Here is a 16,900-nt window from a genome sequence, read left to right as displayed (position 1 = left end):
ACTTTGGTCATGTTTAATGACAAAAACAGACATATTGGTGCTGCGGCTGCAGGGATGCGGGCGCTGCACCGGTCTGTCGTGGTGAAGAGAGAGCGGAGTGTAAAAGCTCTAAATTTACTGGTGGATCTACGTCCCTACCCTCACCTATGGTCACCAGCTGTGGGTGTGACCCAAAGGACGAGATCGTGGATACAGGCGGCAAAAATGAGCTTCCTCCGAAGGGTGGCCGGCCTCTCCCTTAGAGATAGGGTGAGAAGTTTGGCCATCCGGGAGGGGCTCAGAGTAGAGCCGCTGCTGCTCCACATTGAAAGGAGCCAGCTGAGGTGGTTCAGGCGTCTGACAAGGATGCCTCCTGGGTGAGGTGTTCCGGGCGTGTCCCACCGGATGGTGGCCCCGGGGCAGGGACATGACGCGCTGGAGAGATTACATTACTGGGCTGGCCTGGGAACGCCTTGGTGTTCTCCAGGACAAGCTGGAGGAGGTGGCTGGGGAGAGGGAGGTCTGGGCTGCTGCCCCCGCGACCCAGCCATAAGAAAATGGACGGACAGACAAAAACACACCCGTGTTTTCCTTCATAGAGGCCTTGCTGTGGTGCTGTTACACGTCTGCTCTGTGTGTGTACAGTAAGTACACACACAGAGCTGATTGATCAGCGTTGGGGTGACGTGAGGAAGAACAGAAGAAGAAGAGGAGGAAACTTTGGGTAAGTGCACGAGCAGTGAGTAAGGACTTTAACAGATCGGTTCTCACGCTCATATTTCTGTTGTATTAAAGATCAAAGGCAGATCTCTGACGTGAACAGCGGTGTGCTGCACTGAAGCCGTCCTCCTGCACTGCTGCAGCACGTTTCTGCTTCGTTCCTGATGAAGAAACAGCATGTTTGTGAGGACAGCGTGCACGCCAGCTCTTCTTTTCTCTTTGATTCTGGAAGCCAAACGCAGGGCGGGGGCGGAGACGCCAACATGGATGGTGTGCTGCTTTTAATGAGTTGCCTCTGAAACGAGGCCCGAGGAGCGCAAACCCCAGCACCGAGCTTAGCCTCGCTTTCGCAGCATGCAAGAAAACTCCCGAGTGACCGACGGTGTGATGAACCAGACCCCGCCCCTCAGGAAGACTGTGGGCTCAGTGGGAAAGGGAACCACACAAGTTTGATCCCAGGACAAATGTGGATGAGACACAGACATCAGGCAGAACATCGTGGAGCAGCTGGACGAGTCCGACATACAACATTTTTGTAGGTTTGGATTAGCTGAGTTTGGTTAAACTGGGTTGTTTCAGCTGAGTTTGTGTTAGTTTGGTCAAAGCAACACCTGATCGATTCACCTGCAGTGAATCGATCAGGTGTTGCTTTGACCAATCACCTGTGTGACTGCAAAGGAAAAGAAAGATCATGAACGATGTTGGTGAATTGAAAATGGTCCTGCAGGAAACAGTGTGTGACCTACTGCAGCTCTACAAACATACTACAGTGAACGTGTCCCCGCTGTGCTGCCCCTTCACAGCAGCTTTGGACAGACAACCACTAACTCAGTTTGATCTGCAGCACAAAGAGGTGAGAAATAACAAAGGATCGACTATTAAAGACCAGCTTTAAGTGTTTAGCTCACATCCAGACTGATGAAGCTAAACTTTCTGCTCCATTACCGCAGGTGTGTTACCTCCATGGCGAGTGGAAGCGCCTGCTGCGTGTTGGGGTACGGCGGAGACGGTCGGTGCATGCTGCTGGCCACGGCATTGTGGATCTTCAGCGCCGACTGGAAGTCCGACTGCAGAGAGAAAAACAAAGACGTCAGCGACTCCGAGCTGTCATTTATTCCCACTCGACGCTGCGCTGAGTCAAAAGCTGATTTAAATCCTCACAAACCGAGTTCACACTCAGCAAAAGCTCCAGTTTTATGACTGAAGTGCTGACCTCTGACTGTTAACCCACCGACAGGTCACTCAGGTGGACGGCGAGTCGAGGGCTCAGAGTCAGCATAAAGATGGCCGAGCTTCTGGAGGAAGACCTCTGTATCCTCAGAGCTCGCAACAGTCGATTTCCACATGAACTTTATCATAATAATGAGATTAATGCTGCATCACCACACATCAGCACTTTTTAAAGAGACGCTCGTTTATCGCCTGAGCTACAGGTGAGACATTTTGCACAGGTAACAACAGACGCTACAGTAAAGCTACAGGCTGCTCTGCATCAGGTCTGCTTCATGCTGGAAGTCAGTTTATGTCACCAGAAGAGAAAAGAATGATTCAGATAAAAACCTGTGAAGCAGAGACAGCGTGGCTCTGCTCATTAAACGCAGCTCAAACTGCTGCGTAGCTGCAGAGTGACGCTGTGAAAACAAACCCTCGGTTCAGCTCATGACTGTGAGGAAATATGAGTCCAATCAGAGCGCGAGTTTCCTCAAATGATCAGTACAGTTTATTTTAATGAGCTCACAGGAAGTCCTGCACTAATCCGTGTGGCAGAAATAAAACAAACCTTCAGCAGAGCAAAAACCACTCAGACGTCTCTATGTGGGCGAATGGCTTCAGGCAGCAGCGAGGCTCTGAAGCACGACTCAGGAGGGTCGACTTTGACTCCAAAGCATCGCAGGAATGCGCTCTTTCATGCATCTGACTGGCTGAAAACAGCCACATGTCTCCACACGGCTTTGTGACAAAGATTAACGCTCTGAGCGGATTTTAAAAACCTCACGTCTCCATGTTTCTGCAGCTTTAAGTGCAACAGAGCGGCAGGCAGACGGCGTCACGATGACCACTTTACAGGCCCACTGAAGGATGATTTTGGATTAAAGCTCTGTTAGAAACCAATCACACTGCAGGTGTCACCCTGCTGAGTGACAGCTTTCAAACGCCAGTGCAACCCGAGGCTGACGCTGCGACGGCGAGCCTTTTCCTTCTTCCGGTTTCGTGCACTGAAACGTGCGGTTTGCCAGGTCTGTGTTTGTTTGCTGCTCAGAAAAGCACACAAACACAGTCAGTGCACACCTGCACCATGTGAGAGCGTCTGCAGAGTCACCACCAGCCCGAGGGTCTCTCACCGCGCATCAGGACCGGACCCAGCAGCTAAAAGTTGCCCTGGGTCAGGAGAGAGCCCCGCCTCGAAGTGTCCGGGACCACAAAGCTGCAGCTCAGACAGCAGTGACGAGTCTTTGACCGCAGAGTCTCACAAAGAAGCCACAATTACACAGCGGGCCGAGGCCTCGCTCGCTAATATTACCTTGTTCAGCAGAGCGAGGACCAACTCGATGTCATTGTGACTCTGCTGGTCCGACAGGCTGCCCCGGACCTGCTTCAGCGACAGCAGCAGCTCCTCCAACTCTGCAGAGACAGAGCACACGTGTTCAAAGCAAGCACACACATAGCTGACCTCAGACGAACAGTGTGTCCTCCTGTGTGTGTCAGCGCTGCCGCCCAACAAACAAACTCTTAATTAAGTCGGGTGCTTCACTCCCTCCCTGAGGAATTCCCTCCCTGACTGGCGTCTGACATTCTTGTTCACTTTCCTCATTTTTCAACGCTGTCAGCATCTCTTTAACTTCCACCTCCTCACCCTTTGACCCCTCAGATCTGCACAGTAATAACGGCTGTGTGTGTGTGTTACCCAGCAGCGCGTGTGTGTGCTGGCTGCTGAGCGCTGGCAGCTGCGGTGTGTCTTGCAGGAATGTGGGGTTGTCGATCCCGCTGTAGGGATTCTGGGAGAGGTTCCTGAGTCTGAGTGAGGCGTTCAGATCCAGCTGCCGACCCTCCTCTTCTCTACGACGCCGAAGGTCCTCCTGACACACAAACACAGAGCAGAGGAAGTTACACAGGAGGCCCTCCATATTCCTCATGCATCAGAGCACACATGGCGTCCTCTGCACCGACCTGTGCACGCTGAGCTGTGATTGGCTCTGTGCTAAAAGCCCACGTGAGTGTGTTATGTAAATGAAACCCACATCAGGTAAAACCTGACGATGCTCAGGACTGAAAAATCAGCCGGAGCAATCCCACGCCCACTCGAGGAAACTAAACCTCGTGTTGGCTGTAGCTCATTCTGAGCCAACACCTCCCCCACACGCTCAAATCAGCCTGAAAGTTTACCCACAATGCACTTAGTGAAGTTTCCTGCACTAAATTATCAGAGATGTGTTTGCAGGAACTAACCTGAGCCTCCGAGGGTTCGCTCAGGCGTGCTTTCATCCCACTGTCGTTACACAAAACCTGTCACAGTGAAACATGCACAGCCCCAAATGGAACACCTGACGATAAAGGCCCCACCCACGCAGGTGTCTCTGTGTCGTACCTGATGCTGTCGTATCCTCTCCAGCTGAGCGGAGCGTCGCAGAGGCAGCGTTCGGCTGCCCAGGTCTCCCGGACAGTCCACGGCCATTTCTCGGTGCTGCTGTCCTCCCCTCGCCTCTTCATCTCCTCCTCCCTCTCCAGCAACATGGCCATTCAGATGGGAGGTCGTCATCCCTCGCATGCACGCACGTCTTGTACTGTATGCGTTTGATTCGATTCCTCAGACGGGCAGTTTCTACGATGGTTATGTTCCTGAGATGTTTAGGAGGGTAAGTCGGTGAAGAAGGCAGCCATGACACCGTCACCTGTGCAGGAAGCAGACACACAAGGTCACCTGGGTTGAAGGAGCAGATGAGGCAGATGAGTCTGCTTAGGGCTGTTCGATATAACGATATATATCGGATATAAAAACGTCTATCGTTTCCTATTACGCTATCGTTTGTTTCATGGAGTCACAAAATAAACTTTACAGCAATATTTTTTCATGGTTTTGATGGTAGCGGCTTTATTAAAGTTCTCTCTTTCGCTTATATTTAATATAACCACACTACGGACGGACAAGCGCCTGTTTTTACGTGTTGTCGTTAGCAACAATGACGGTAAAACTATCACGTGGCTCCGCAGTCCGCTTGTTTTGTTTTCCACGTAAACCTTTCACAATAAAGCTCAAGATCCCGTTGAGACTTTTCAAAATAAACTGAATCACGTGAAAGAGCATGCAGAGAGTTTACGGAGGAGAAGCAAAAAAAAAACCCCTGATGTGCTAAAAAAAAAAAAAAAAAAAAAAAAAAAAAAAAAAAAAATCAACCTTGGACTCAAACTTTGAAAGACAACGGCGGCCGTTACAACTTATGTCTAAAAATGTATCGTTTCATGCATCGGTTAAAACACTCAAATCCAGGTAAAAGACGCACAGCTGGAAAAACTAAACGCAAGTCGAGCTGCCCGAGATTCACAGAATTTACAGAAAATGTTACATTTTTGTGATTTATATCGTTGTCAGAACGATAAATGTCTTATATTGGGATATGGCATTTTTGTCATATCGCACAGCCCTACATCTGCTGACAGTAGGGCTGCCACAATTAGTCGACTAGTCACGATTACGTTGACTATTAAAATCGTCGATGACTGATTTAACTGATGTCGTTTGAAGCTTTGTAAGATCCCAAAAGACGCAGGAATAAGTAGTAGGATTTAAGAGTGTAATAACGGACTGAGACAGAAGACGGCAGCACTGCATGTACAAGGATGCCAGCTGCCGTTAAACCCCGAATTCATAGCGCAGCCCAGCTCAGTTTCCAACAATGGCAGCAGCTAGTTAGTTTTAATATTACTCTTATTATTCTTTCTGGGTCATAAAATAAACGTTTAACATATTTTCAGGGAATGTAGCTGTGTAAACCTCAAATATCTGCTCAGTTTATCAAGACACCACATATTTGCGAAAGCGTTTTCGGAGACGTTTGTTACCCACTAGCTCGATAGCTAGCCGGGGGCAAGGCTCACCAGAGCCGTGAGAACACCGGACTCCCGGCTTCAAACCCACCGCCGTCTTTCGCTACTCAGGTTAAACATATATAAGTCACTTAGATAACTTAAAAATGTTATTGTTTGGCTTTTTTTTTTTTTTTTTAAGTGTTTTATTTGTTCCTGAGTAAATCGGTTTGGCTGAGATTAAAGTTATAGTTTTTACACAGCTGAATAAACGTCAAGCAGACAGCTGATTATCAGAAGTGTGAGATGCTCCAGAATTTACTCCGGTGTCCTGTTATATTTTAGCAAGGAGTTTATTAAACTTCACCGAAACAATCTGCAAATTAGGGCTGGGCCATATTATACCGTTCACGGTAATAGAGATTGAAAATGTGACGTCACTCAGGGGTAAAACCGCAAAGAATTCTGGGAACTCGTGGCAAGAGGTACTAGCGCACGTAGGCTTTCAATTGAAATCAGTTATACAGCGATAAAAAGAAACACAAAAAATGTCAAGAAGCTGTTGTATTATTAACTGCAATAGCCGGTCGCATGACAGCCATGGGAAGCCGACGGGTAAAGAGATCGGTTGTTATCGGATTACGTCGTTGAAGAGAAATTGTTCGAGCCATGTTTCCGAAGTAACAAAGAGTGGCCTGGATTGCAGCCATTCAAAGACAAAATATAACGTCCCAGAACACTCCAGCTCACAGGTTAGTCTGCTCCAAGCATTTCCACACAGGTCAGTCTGCTGTAGTAGTTAATACGTCATTTTCATAACATAATTGGTGATATAGGTTACAAGCAAGTCTGGCGCTGAACAGAAATTGTCGCGCTATGCTCCTTTGTTTATTGTGCATAAATAGTGAATTATCCTGACACAATATTGCGTTTCGCTTCTGTTATTATGGTACATTGACAAAAACATATACTTATATTCACAGGATAAAACCGGTTTTTTGTATCACTAATTGCCCAGTACGATTACAGCATACAATATTATTGTCACTGCTACATTTCTGTGATGGGTACCAGAAATTATTTCCACTACTAATTAATTACCGTTGAGCTCAAAAGGTCCTATTAATAAACGGTTAAGGAATGTGTATTTATGACGACGATTTGTGAGACTGGTAAACTTATGATAGGTACGATGGTCTTTCTTTCTACACGGTGCATTTCAAGGTCCTGCACCCATCCGTCGGTAAACTGTACCTGGGCTTGTTGCAGTGACCTGAAGTTACTAAACTTCATGAGTGTATGCACTCACTCCAAGAAGCGTATAATTATAAATATGAGCGTGGTGAAAGTTGGGCAGCACGCTGACGTCTTTTGTCCCTTTGTGTGCTCGTAAGGGTCTGACCCTTTCACTGGTTTGATTTTTTTCCTCGTATCTTTTCTTTGACTTTTCATCAAGTCTGTCTTTGTACGGACCGGCATTGTTCTCCTTCGTTTTGTACATACCTTTTTGGGGGGCAAAGAAAAAGCAAGAATTTATTGGAACCGAAGAATGAACGTTTTGCGGTGCTGCAAATAGTGATGGGTCGTTCGCGAACAAAATGGCTCTTAGAGCCGACTCTTTGACGTGAACGACGCGAGCCGGCTCCTTATCGCGAGCCGTCACGTGGGTTGTATTTTTTTTTTCTTCTCTCACCCTCTCTCTCGCACTTTTTTTCCGCTTCACTCTGCACGCCAGCCTTGTGCTTTACGCTGGGCAGAGGGGGGAGGGGCGGTAGTTACACTCAGTAGCACAGGATCAGAGCCAGAGGGAGAGAGAGAGAGAAAGAGCCAGGGACAACAACGTCACATTAGAAAGGTATAGTAATCATCCACAGCTATTTTCGGTTGCAGGTGATAAAGGATTCAGAAAGTTTATTCATGCAGGTCCATATGACAGAGAATGTGCATGTTCTTTTTGTTTTCATATTATAATTTATATTTAATTGTGTTATGTCTTGCAGTGTTTTGTGTTGTTTTCACTTTAAATTTGTAAAAGGAAAAAGCTGAAAATTTAAATAGTTAAAAGTTGAAATGTGAATAGTTGATTTTTGTATTATATGATTTATTTATTGCATTTTATGTGGAGTGAATAAATAAAAGTATATTTAAGGTGGCCCCTAGAGACAAAGCACATACAAACTTCAAATCAAGTACGAACTCTGAAGCATGTACAAACTCCAAAACACGTAAAAACTCCAAAACACGTAAAAACTCCAAAACACGTAAAAACTCCAAAACACGTAAAAACTCCAAAACACGTAAAAACTCCAAAACACGTACAAATCACAACAGAAGTGCTCCAGGATGCTAGGCGCAGTGTTGAGCTTTTGTTATCTTGTGGCTACACAAGCCAGCAAGTACCAACGACCGGATTTGGTGTGTGGTAGTAACAGGTAAATGAACTTTTTTTTTTTTTTTTTTTAATTATTTGAATATATATGAGTGCCTGTGTATAAATACACAAACAATGCACACATGCTTTCAATTGTGTAATTTAAGTGATCTAGTAGCTCTGCTTTGGAAGTTCAGTTCATGCTAGAAATGTGTTTTGGAGTTTGTACGTGTTTTGTCTCTAGGGGCCACTGCATATATTTATATATAAACATATATAAATAAAACCACTTGTTTTTACGTTAGTAATTCCTTTTGTGCATAATTTTATATTATTGTTAATAATAAATTAATTAAAGCAACAAAACAACCCGAAGAGCCGGTTCGGAGCCGAAAGAGCCGGCTCTTTTTAGTGAGCCGAACCGAAAGAGCCGGATCTCTAAAAAGAGCCGGAAATCCCATCACTAGCTGCAAATGCTTGTGTTTGATGCGGTACTTGGATTGTTTTGTCACGAGTTCATGGCATGCAATGCGCGAAAGTCACGTGGTCTGTCAATCTCTATACCGGTATAATGTTAGGCAACGATAGGAAAATGAAATATCGCGATAGACTGGGAGTAAAACGCGCATGCGCAGTGCCTTTGTTTTCATACGCACATGGCCGATTTTTGAGTGAAACAGATGAACCAGAATTGGTTTGTAAAAATGGTGCAACTTCCGTGATGTGGAACTGGTTTGGTGTTTGTCCGTCAGATACACAACAAAGCACATTTTTTGCTGAACATGCAAGCGGCCGTCGTTATTGTCGTATTTGTCGGACTAAGATGGGAGTAATCTGGGTCCTAAACTCCGTATTCTTCAGGTCAAACGAACACTGCAGCATCACTGAGAGTTAAAAACTCTCTAAATTCTTTCATCTTTAATAAAACGATCAGCATTGCTGCTTTACCAGGTGTAACTATAAAGTTTAACTTCCAGGCATCCATGAAAACAAAAGTTATTACATTTAACGGAGTTAGAAGTTAGCAGGAAGCTAGCGGAAGTTAGCTCGCTAGTTTCGCTAGTTACCTAAGCATGATATTGCATGTTCTGACTGAGAGATTTCTGAAAAAAATCAAACGTACAGCTCTGCTATCACTTCCAACATAAATGAAGACAGGAAACTAAACAGCAGTGACGTTTGTAGGGTTACTGAAGTTGGGCTAGCTGGTATACAATGATGTGCTATGTGATCGCTAGCGACACAGCAATGTTAGCATAACATAAACAGTGTAGCTGGAGGACGAACACTAACACTTTTCCACTTATAAAAGTTAACTTGAAGGTTCCTCATGGTTAGAGACAAATGCAATCGCATGGCAGGATGCTGTACACGGACCAAACTTCAGTCAGGAGAACAACTGAGATGATCCATCCACAATACGAGGTTAGTCATTAATATACTGCAACAACATGGGAATAGAGCAGCTGCCAGAGAATTCAACATTAATGAATCAATGGTACAGAAGTGGAGGAAGCAAGAAGAATGAGTGTAATAAAGTTTGATTTATCTGACTGCTTTGTTTCGCTTAATGTGCCTTATAATCCCGTGCACCTTATGGTCCGAAAAATGCGTACTGCACACTGCAGTTTAATGTTGCAAAGCACCTCTTTTTAACTTCAGTGGATATTATACACGGTTATGCTCAGGATATGTCAGCCCATTTCTACTGGAAATGCCTTTGGGTTAAACTTTCAGCAAGGAATTTGCATTTGCACTGTTACATTTTTATAAAGCTTTAATGTACATAAAAACCAGCTTCTTGTTTACGTGAAAATAAATGGAAGTTTGTCTTTTTGCGCTAGTAATGTTGTGGAGTTGTATTTTGTCTCGCATCAATTATATCGTCAGTTATATCGTTATCGCAAATTTTCAAATATATATCGTGATAAATATTTTTGGCCATATCGCCCTGCTCTAGTGCAAATTTCATTAAAATTTAATAAACTACCATCTTGTCTTTATTTTTAGTTAGCACCTTAAACACTTAAAGCTGTAAGCTAATGATAGTTCTATAAGAGCAGATGCTGCTGGTGCAATAAGCTGTACGTTTTACGTCCAATGGATGATGATCTGATTAGTCGACTATCAAAATAATCGTTTGTGGCAGCCCTAACTGACAGGTCACAGGAAACCGAATACATTTATGAAGGCGTGACGCCAACCAGGTAACACTCAGCAGCTTTTCATCAGGGTGGAGCTAAGGAAGCACAGCAGGATCACTTTAAAAAGGAAGTAAGGACACTCACATGACACACCTGTTTCACCATCACAGCATTTTAATGTCACAATGGGAACCTTCTCGCTGCCGCACATTCAGCCAGATGTGCGGGACACAAACAACTGGTTTAGTGACAGGTGCAGCGGGTTAACAGCAGCGCCAGATGAAGCTCGGTCATTAGTTCAAAGGCAACAATACCAAGACCGCCGCCCACTCCATACACGTAACCATAACAACAATGGCTTTGTCTGCAGCCGGGTGGTCCGGGTAGGTGGGAGGGACGAGGGCCGGCGCTCAGGTCAGGAAACAGGGGAGGCAGAGAGCGAGTGAGGTAACGACGAATGGAAAACAAAAAAGAGAGAGAGAGAGATGGTAAAAATAAACAGACGGATGGAGGCCTTATCTCAGTAACACAATAACGTGTTTGTATGTTAACTGTGACACACACGGCCCATGATGCACAGTGAAGAATGCCAGGCAGCCTGGGAACAGCATTCCTGTGATGGGGGAAGGGAGCGTGTCCCAAAAACACAGAGCCGGGATTCAAACATTGATCCACACTTTCAGCTCTCGTCTCTGAGCTGTGCACAAACACACCGACCTGATGAGGGCACGTGCTCGTTTACAGGCACACACTGTTACATACACACAAAATAATCTTGAGATATGCAACCAAAGCCTGACCCCCGCTCTCAGCCCCCCCATCATCTTTAATATTCGCAGAGGTCATCTACGTTTACAGTGACAGGAGTGCAAACACAATAACCAGCAAGGCTCTGCTTACAGAATTAAATATGTGAAATCTGTCCTCAACTGTGTGTCCAGGTAAACACACCTGAGTACTAACGACCGCTGCAGTCAGACAAGTACTCGAGTATCAGTTGATACTCAAAGCTTAGGGTTTGCAGACAGTTCGCTGGATTCAGCTTCCTGGACCACAAGCAGCTCTGTGCACTCATGAATCACACGGACCAACTCATTCATCGGGTTTCACACATGCACTGCAGCCCCGAGCCGCTCCATCAAGCGCCCGGCTCCATCTCTGACTGCACGGCGTCCCGACCTGAGTCTTCAGAAACCTACACGTCCGAGGAGCTGCACTGAGCGCTCACGTTGTCTAATTCAGTGAAATCACAGGTTTGACTGAATAAAAAGAGAAACAGTTTCCGCCTAACCGCCTCAGAGACACCTGACAGATTTACAAAATTCAGCAGATGAAGATGATCCTGGTCTGTGGATGCATGTGCTCCTACTCACGGTGAGCACGCACCTCTCCCACAGGCTGACACCAGCCTTTGACCGTTACTCAGAACGCACTTTGTGAGGTTTCCTGTAGCAAACGTGACTCCGGGAGCGTAAAACTGATGGCTTCATTAAAGACCGGTACGACTGCAGGTGTTTGACCTACAGCAGAAAGAAAAAGTCAGTGCTTGAAGAGAATCAGCTGAGGGGGTGAGGAAGAGTGGACGAGCCCTCCTGCTGAGTGTTTTGGTTTGCGGGGAAAGGGGTGGAGCTTGGTTTGAAACCCAGTTTGGCTGGAAAAGCCTGAAGCTGATCAGGACTTGAAGCCGTTTCCTGCTGGATTGCTGCCCTCAAACCATCAGAAAGGGCATGTTCTAACTCAACACGCCACCCGTCCTGTCGCACGCCGCCCTCTGGGCACGTTTCACTGTCATCATTCAAATTTGGCCTCCAGTGGTTGTAAAAACACAGAGGTCAAGTCATCGGTGTGTTAGCAGTTTGTCTTCCTCAGAGATTGAAGAGACATTTGTCCCACCGAGACAATTACACAACTATGACAAAGACGAGCTCACACAACCAACACGAGATTGTTCCCAGAAGCAACCAGTCCAACGTTTAATCTGACAGACTGCAGCGACAGGATTAATCCAAGTTTGTTTTATGTTACTGATCATGTGACTTGATCAAGATAAACAATCAATAACAATCCTGATAATAGCCCCTCCCATCCACCTTCCTCCACCCGCTGTTCTCAGAACTTTATGAGTGTGAATGAGTTTTGTCTCTCTCACTCACACACACACACACACACACACACACACACACACACACACACACACACACACACACAGAGCTGTACCAGCCTGTACCAGACAGGAAAACAGAGAGGAGGGAGTGGAGGGTGGACACACTGAAACGGAACAAAAACAGCTTCAATTATTTTATGTGAGCAACAAAAGCCCGTCAAACTGAAAGATAGTCTCATCTGAGTCATGGACACGCAAGTGGATTTAAACATGTTGAACGTGACACCGATTCCTCCCCCACCCTCCAGAAACACCACAGCCTCTAACAGCCTTTCACGTTCTCTCACAAAATCTGATCGGTTGACTGGAGAGCAACGTCCTGGCTCTTATTCTGAAAGTTCCCAGCCCTTCCTGTCACGTCTCTTTGCTGCTTCCCTACTAAGGCTCTCATCCTGCGGACGAAGTCCTCCACCTCTGCACTGGACTGCAGCTGGTGATGTAGTCCTGGTTCTAGTCTGGAGGTCCTGCACCAGAACCAGAACCTGCAACAGGTGGAGAACTGGTTCCTAAACCACTAACTAACCAGCTAGCTCACCTGAGCAGCACAGACTGGTCAGCAAGGCCGTGTTTGTGAGAAAGGAAGCATGAGACAGGAAGGGCTGGATCTTTCAAAATAAAAGCAATCAGACTGTCCGGTGAAGTAAAAGTAGAAGGTGCTGTTCTCTGGCAGATTAAATAAGGAAATTTTGTAAAATATATAAAAAAAAAAAAACATAAGCATGGAAAGGACTAAACTCAGTCCTCATACACACCTGGACTTCAGCAACGTCCCACTGCCTGAGGACGCAAATGGACCAAATCAGACAGCAGTGACCAATCTGCCCCGGCACGAGCCCCCCAATCAGGCCGGAGAAGAAGCGAGCGAGCGAGCATTCCTGAGAACAGAGGACGTCTGTCTCTCTTTGGCCGGACGCCCTCAGCCCCGTCCTCACCTCACTGCTTCACCAGGGCTCTGCGTGGATGGTAAAGTGAGGCTCCCACCGCTCTCTGAAATTCAGCCAATGACCCTCCACATCCAGCTCGCACAACACCTGCAGCTTTCTTTCTGTGCTGCAGAAGCAAACCTACATCCGCAAACCTACATCCGCTGACGAGGAAACCAAACACAGGCACCCAACCTGACTTCCACAGCACCCTCACAGATAACACCAGCCTTATTAAGGACAACAAAGACGAGCTTCAGGGAAAGCTTTGACTTCAAAATAAATCAGAAAAATACAAAACAAGTCCAATGGTTCCTTCTCCAAAAAGATAAACACTAGTAGTTCTCAGAGAAAACTCACTTCTCCTGCAGAGCCTCACTCATCTTATCTCTTCATTTGGGTCTGAGGTCTGAGAGCCGAACATACAGCAAGGGGAGCTGCATCTTAAAGGTGGAGAGCACTCAGAGTCTGGAGCCCTGATGTGAAACTCTTACAGGTGAGAAAACTTTCCACAAACACGCCAGACACGCATGTGCAGCTGAACCGTGACCATGTGCAGGAAACTGCAGATGCAGCAATGAGTCACATCCAACCAGCCACCGACCGCGGTCACTTCACCACGCCGTGGGACTCCAAGGCAGTCCTGATGTCATCAGATGAAACATCTAGCACCCGAGAGCCGGCTGCCCTGTGAACAGCTCACACTGAAAGGTGACAAATTCTGTCTCACCTGCACAGGTGTGATCAGAGCGGCAGCAACAAGGAAGGGGAGTGTTCTGTGTCCTCGTGCCTGCTGCAACCAGTTCATGCTGCACAGGTAATGCAGCTCCTCCACACCTGCTGCGTCTGCCAGCAGCATCAGGAGGAGTAGACGCCGGGACCAGACCAGCATCCGCTCCACAGTGTGAGGAGGCACAGGAGGAGCACGGGGGACCTCCAGCGGCTCCTCGTCTGACTGAGATCTCCCAGACAGACCCTGTGATGGTGGCGTGAGGGCGTGACGCCCTTTAGTGGGACCTGCGCTCGCATCCAAACTACGCTCTTTGTAAGACTCAACATTCACAGCAACTGCATCGTAACTTTATTCACAGAAATTCAATCAGATAAATGAATTCTGGGCACCAGTTTACTCAGAGGGTGAGCTGGCGACCGTGTGATCCATGGCCAGGAAGCCGGGTATGAGTCCGACCCCCCCCCCCCACTGTGCCTCCTGTCTGTCTCCATCCAATAAAGGCTATTAAAAAATAATAAATGAACAAGTAAAATTTAAAATATTGCGACTCTGCTTTGATGGAGCCACCACTCTCTCTGGAGCAATGCCCCGCCCACAGACATGTCTGATTGGAAGGCAAACGCAGGTAAACATTAAACAGGTAAACTTCTCCAAATTTTATCTGCTGAAACTGCAGAACCACGACTCTGTCCACAGCAGTGAGACAAACCAGCACAAGGTCACGCTGAAAATAGTCTAATAATAATGCAGCGACTCACAGTGAAGGGCGACAGGCTGCTGGGAGGGCGGGGTCACATCTTAACACCGCCCACATTCACAAGAAACTCAAATATTTAGGACAGAAATCCCCCAAAACAAGAGCAGAGAACTACAAATTTACAAGAAACACATACCATGAATTAATTCGTTTTTTCATAAAGGTATGACTTTTTCTAAACTCAAATATCAAAATAATAAAAAATGGAAAAAATTCAAATATTGACAAAAAACGTTACTTTAAAAAATGTAAAATAAAACACAAAAAGATCCCAAAAAATTCCCTCCAAAAATGACTAAAATGTACAAATATTTATGAGGAAAATGTAAACTTAAAAAAAAATCAATTTACCAAAAAAGAATTAATAAAATTGTGGGGCAAAAAATAAAAGCAAAGAAATTCAAAAACAGATTAGGAAAAAAGTAACTATTTACTGAATGCCCGTCACACATGTTTGTTTGTTTTAAAAAAAACAACAAATAATTGAAGAATAAAGCCCAAAAAAAGCGCACAAAACATGACTGGGAACATATATGCGGGGTAAAAACAAACAAACAAGAGAGAAAAAATAAAGAAACCCCAAACGCTGAGAGGACTGCGTGAGGAGGCCGGGCTGGGCTTGTCCCTCACACCGACTGAAGGTTTGAATCCGAGCCGCCCACTGCCACTGAGTCCTCGGTAATCTCGGACCTGATAACGCTCCATTCAAAAACACATTTCCTTCCACGGCAGTCACGGGGAGCGGCAGGGAACAGGAAATGAACGCTTTATTTCTCTGTACAAGGAAATAAGAAGCTCACTGTAAATACAGCTTCCTGTAGTTTGACAGGTTGTCCAGCACTCAGGTTAACTTCAGCAGGACTACGCGGCGGCGTTTTAGTAAAAATGGCGCTTTTAGTCGCTGCTGAGGTGGAATAACTGAAATAAAGATAAGCTGAGCGGTGTATGCAGGTACCTCTCCCCCAGCCTGGAGTTTGTCTCACTGACAGCTGGCTAACCTTAGCTCACTCTCGAGCCTCTCTGCGTTTTCCTGCTTCTCTCACCCGAGCGACAGGGCTCCGGGGCGGACCGGCTCCGTTCACGGCCTAAACTCGGACACCTGGGTCGGTTTGGCCCGTCAGCGAGCCGCCCTGCTCGGAGAAACGCACTTTATTCGAGCCTAGCGTTAGCTGCTAGCTGCTAGCGGCACCTGTTGATAACAAAGCCACTTGAGAGCGAACAGAAAGCGCTGGAAGCCTCACCTGCTTCAGCGCGACCTCGGCCTCTGTCTCACAACTCAATCCCCCGGGAAATTGCCGGGTCACAGCACCGCTCTGAGCCCTATCCGCCACTCGCTTCGCGGACTTTCTGTCGGTGATTCTCCGTTTCTCTGGCAAAGTTGCTGCTCGGACACCACCGGAGACCTCCCCTCCTCTTCCTCACTGTCATTCCCAGCTCCAGAGAGGGGGCGGGGCCAGCGAGCCACCAGCTAGATAACACGGTGACGCTGATTGGACGCGCCTATGAAAGGAATTTGGTGTCAGCCAATGAGACACGCCGCTACATGGAATGCAGCACAGCGAGGTTAGCGTTAAAAGTAAAGCAGGGGCTTCCCCAGGATTTTTAACAGGGGGCCAAGAACACCAACATGGGGGGTTCTGATCATAAATAAATAAAGAGTTATTTAAAGTCTTCAGGTGAGTACAAGTCATAGTCTTCCGTACCCTGTCTTGGATGTATGCAGCTCGTTGGACTGCTGTCTGCTTCAAACAACCACACGGGGAAAATAAAGTTATCCTCTACCTCGCTCGTTGTTTACTCTGAGTGATGTCAGTTTCATGACATCACTCATAAATGTGATCTGTTCAGTCAGCTGTGCTGTGTTTAACTTCTGCCTGCTGTGATTATCTTCGTGCATCATCAGTGACTCACTGTGAGGAATGTAATTCGATGAGAATGTGCGGACAGGTGGGATAAAAGCTGCAGATTCAGTAAATCACTTTTTGGCACCCAGTCTGGCTCAGAGAATGGTGGTCGTGCTCACTCAGAGAAATAATGACAAATACCACAGACTTCCAAAATAAAAGTCCTATTGTACATCAAATGTA

At 46.4% G+C, this 16,900-nt stretch overlaps 1 protein-coding gene across 2 annotated transcripts in view; it reads right to left on the bottom strand.

Moving 5' to 3' along the window:
* Window positions 1-16,900, bottom strand: part of LOC113012069 (MAGUK p55 subfamily member 5-A-like) — a 30,303-nt gene that overhangs the window by 12,647 nt on the left and 756 nt on the right. The window contains exons 1-5 of one of the 2 annotated variants that reach the window (XM_026152029.1): window positions 16,055-16,290; window positions 4,286-4,589; window positions 3,605-3,776; window positions 3,221-3,321; window positions 1,659-1,766 (exon numbers count right to left, since the gene is read on the bottom strand). In XM_026152029.1, the coding sequence (XP_026007814.1) occupies window positions 1,659-1,766; window positions 3,221-3,321; window positions 3,605-3,776; window positions 4,286-4,465 (561 nt within the window). In that variant the 5' untranslated portion in view covers window positions 4,466-4,589; window positions 16,055-16,290. Of the gene's footprint in view, window positions 1-1,658; window positions 1,767-3,220; window positions 3,322-3,604; window positions 3,777-4,285; window positions 4,590-16,054; window positions 16,291-16,900 lie in introns of those variants that run through there. The other variant, XM_026152030.1, reaches the window with a different exon arrangement.

Source organism: Astatotilapia calliptera, chromosome 19 (genome assembly GCF_900246225.1).
Source record: "Astatotilapia calliptera chromosome 19, fAstCal1.2, whole genome shotgun sequence".
Lineage (NCBI taxonomy): Eukaryota > Metazoa > Chordata > Actinopteri > Cichliformes > Cichlidae > Astatotilapia > Astatotilapia calliptera.
This window is presented reverse-complemented; position numbering and strand designations above follow the sequence as displayed.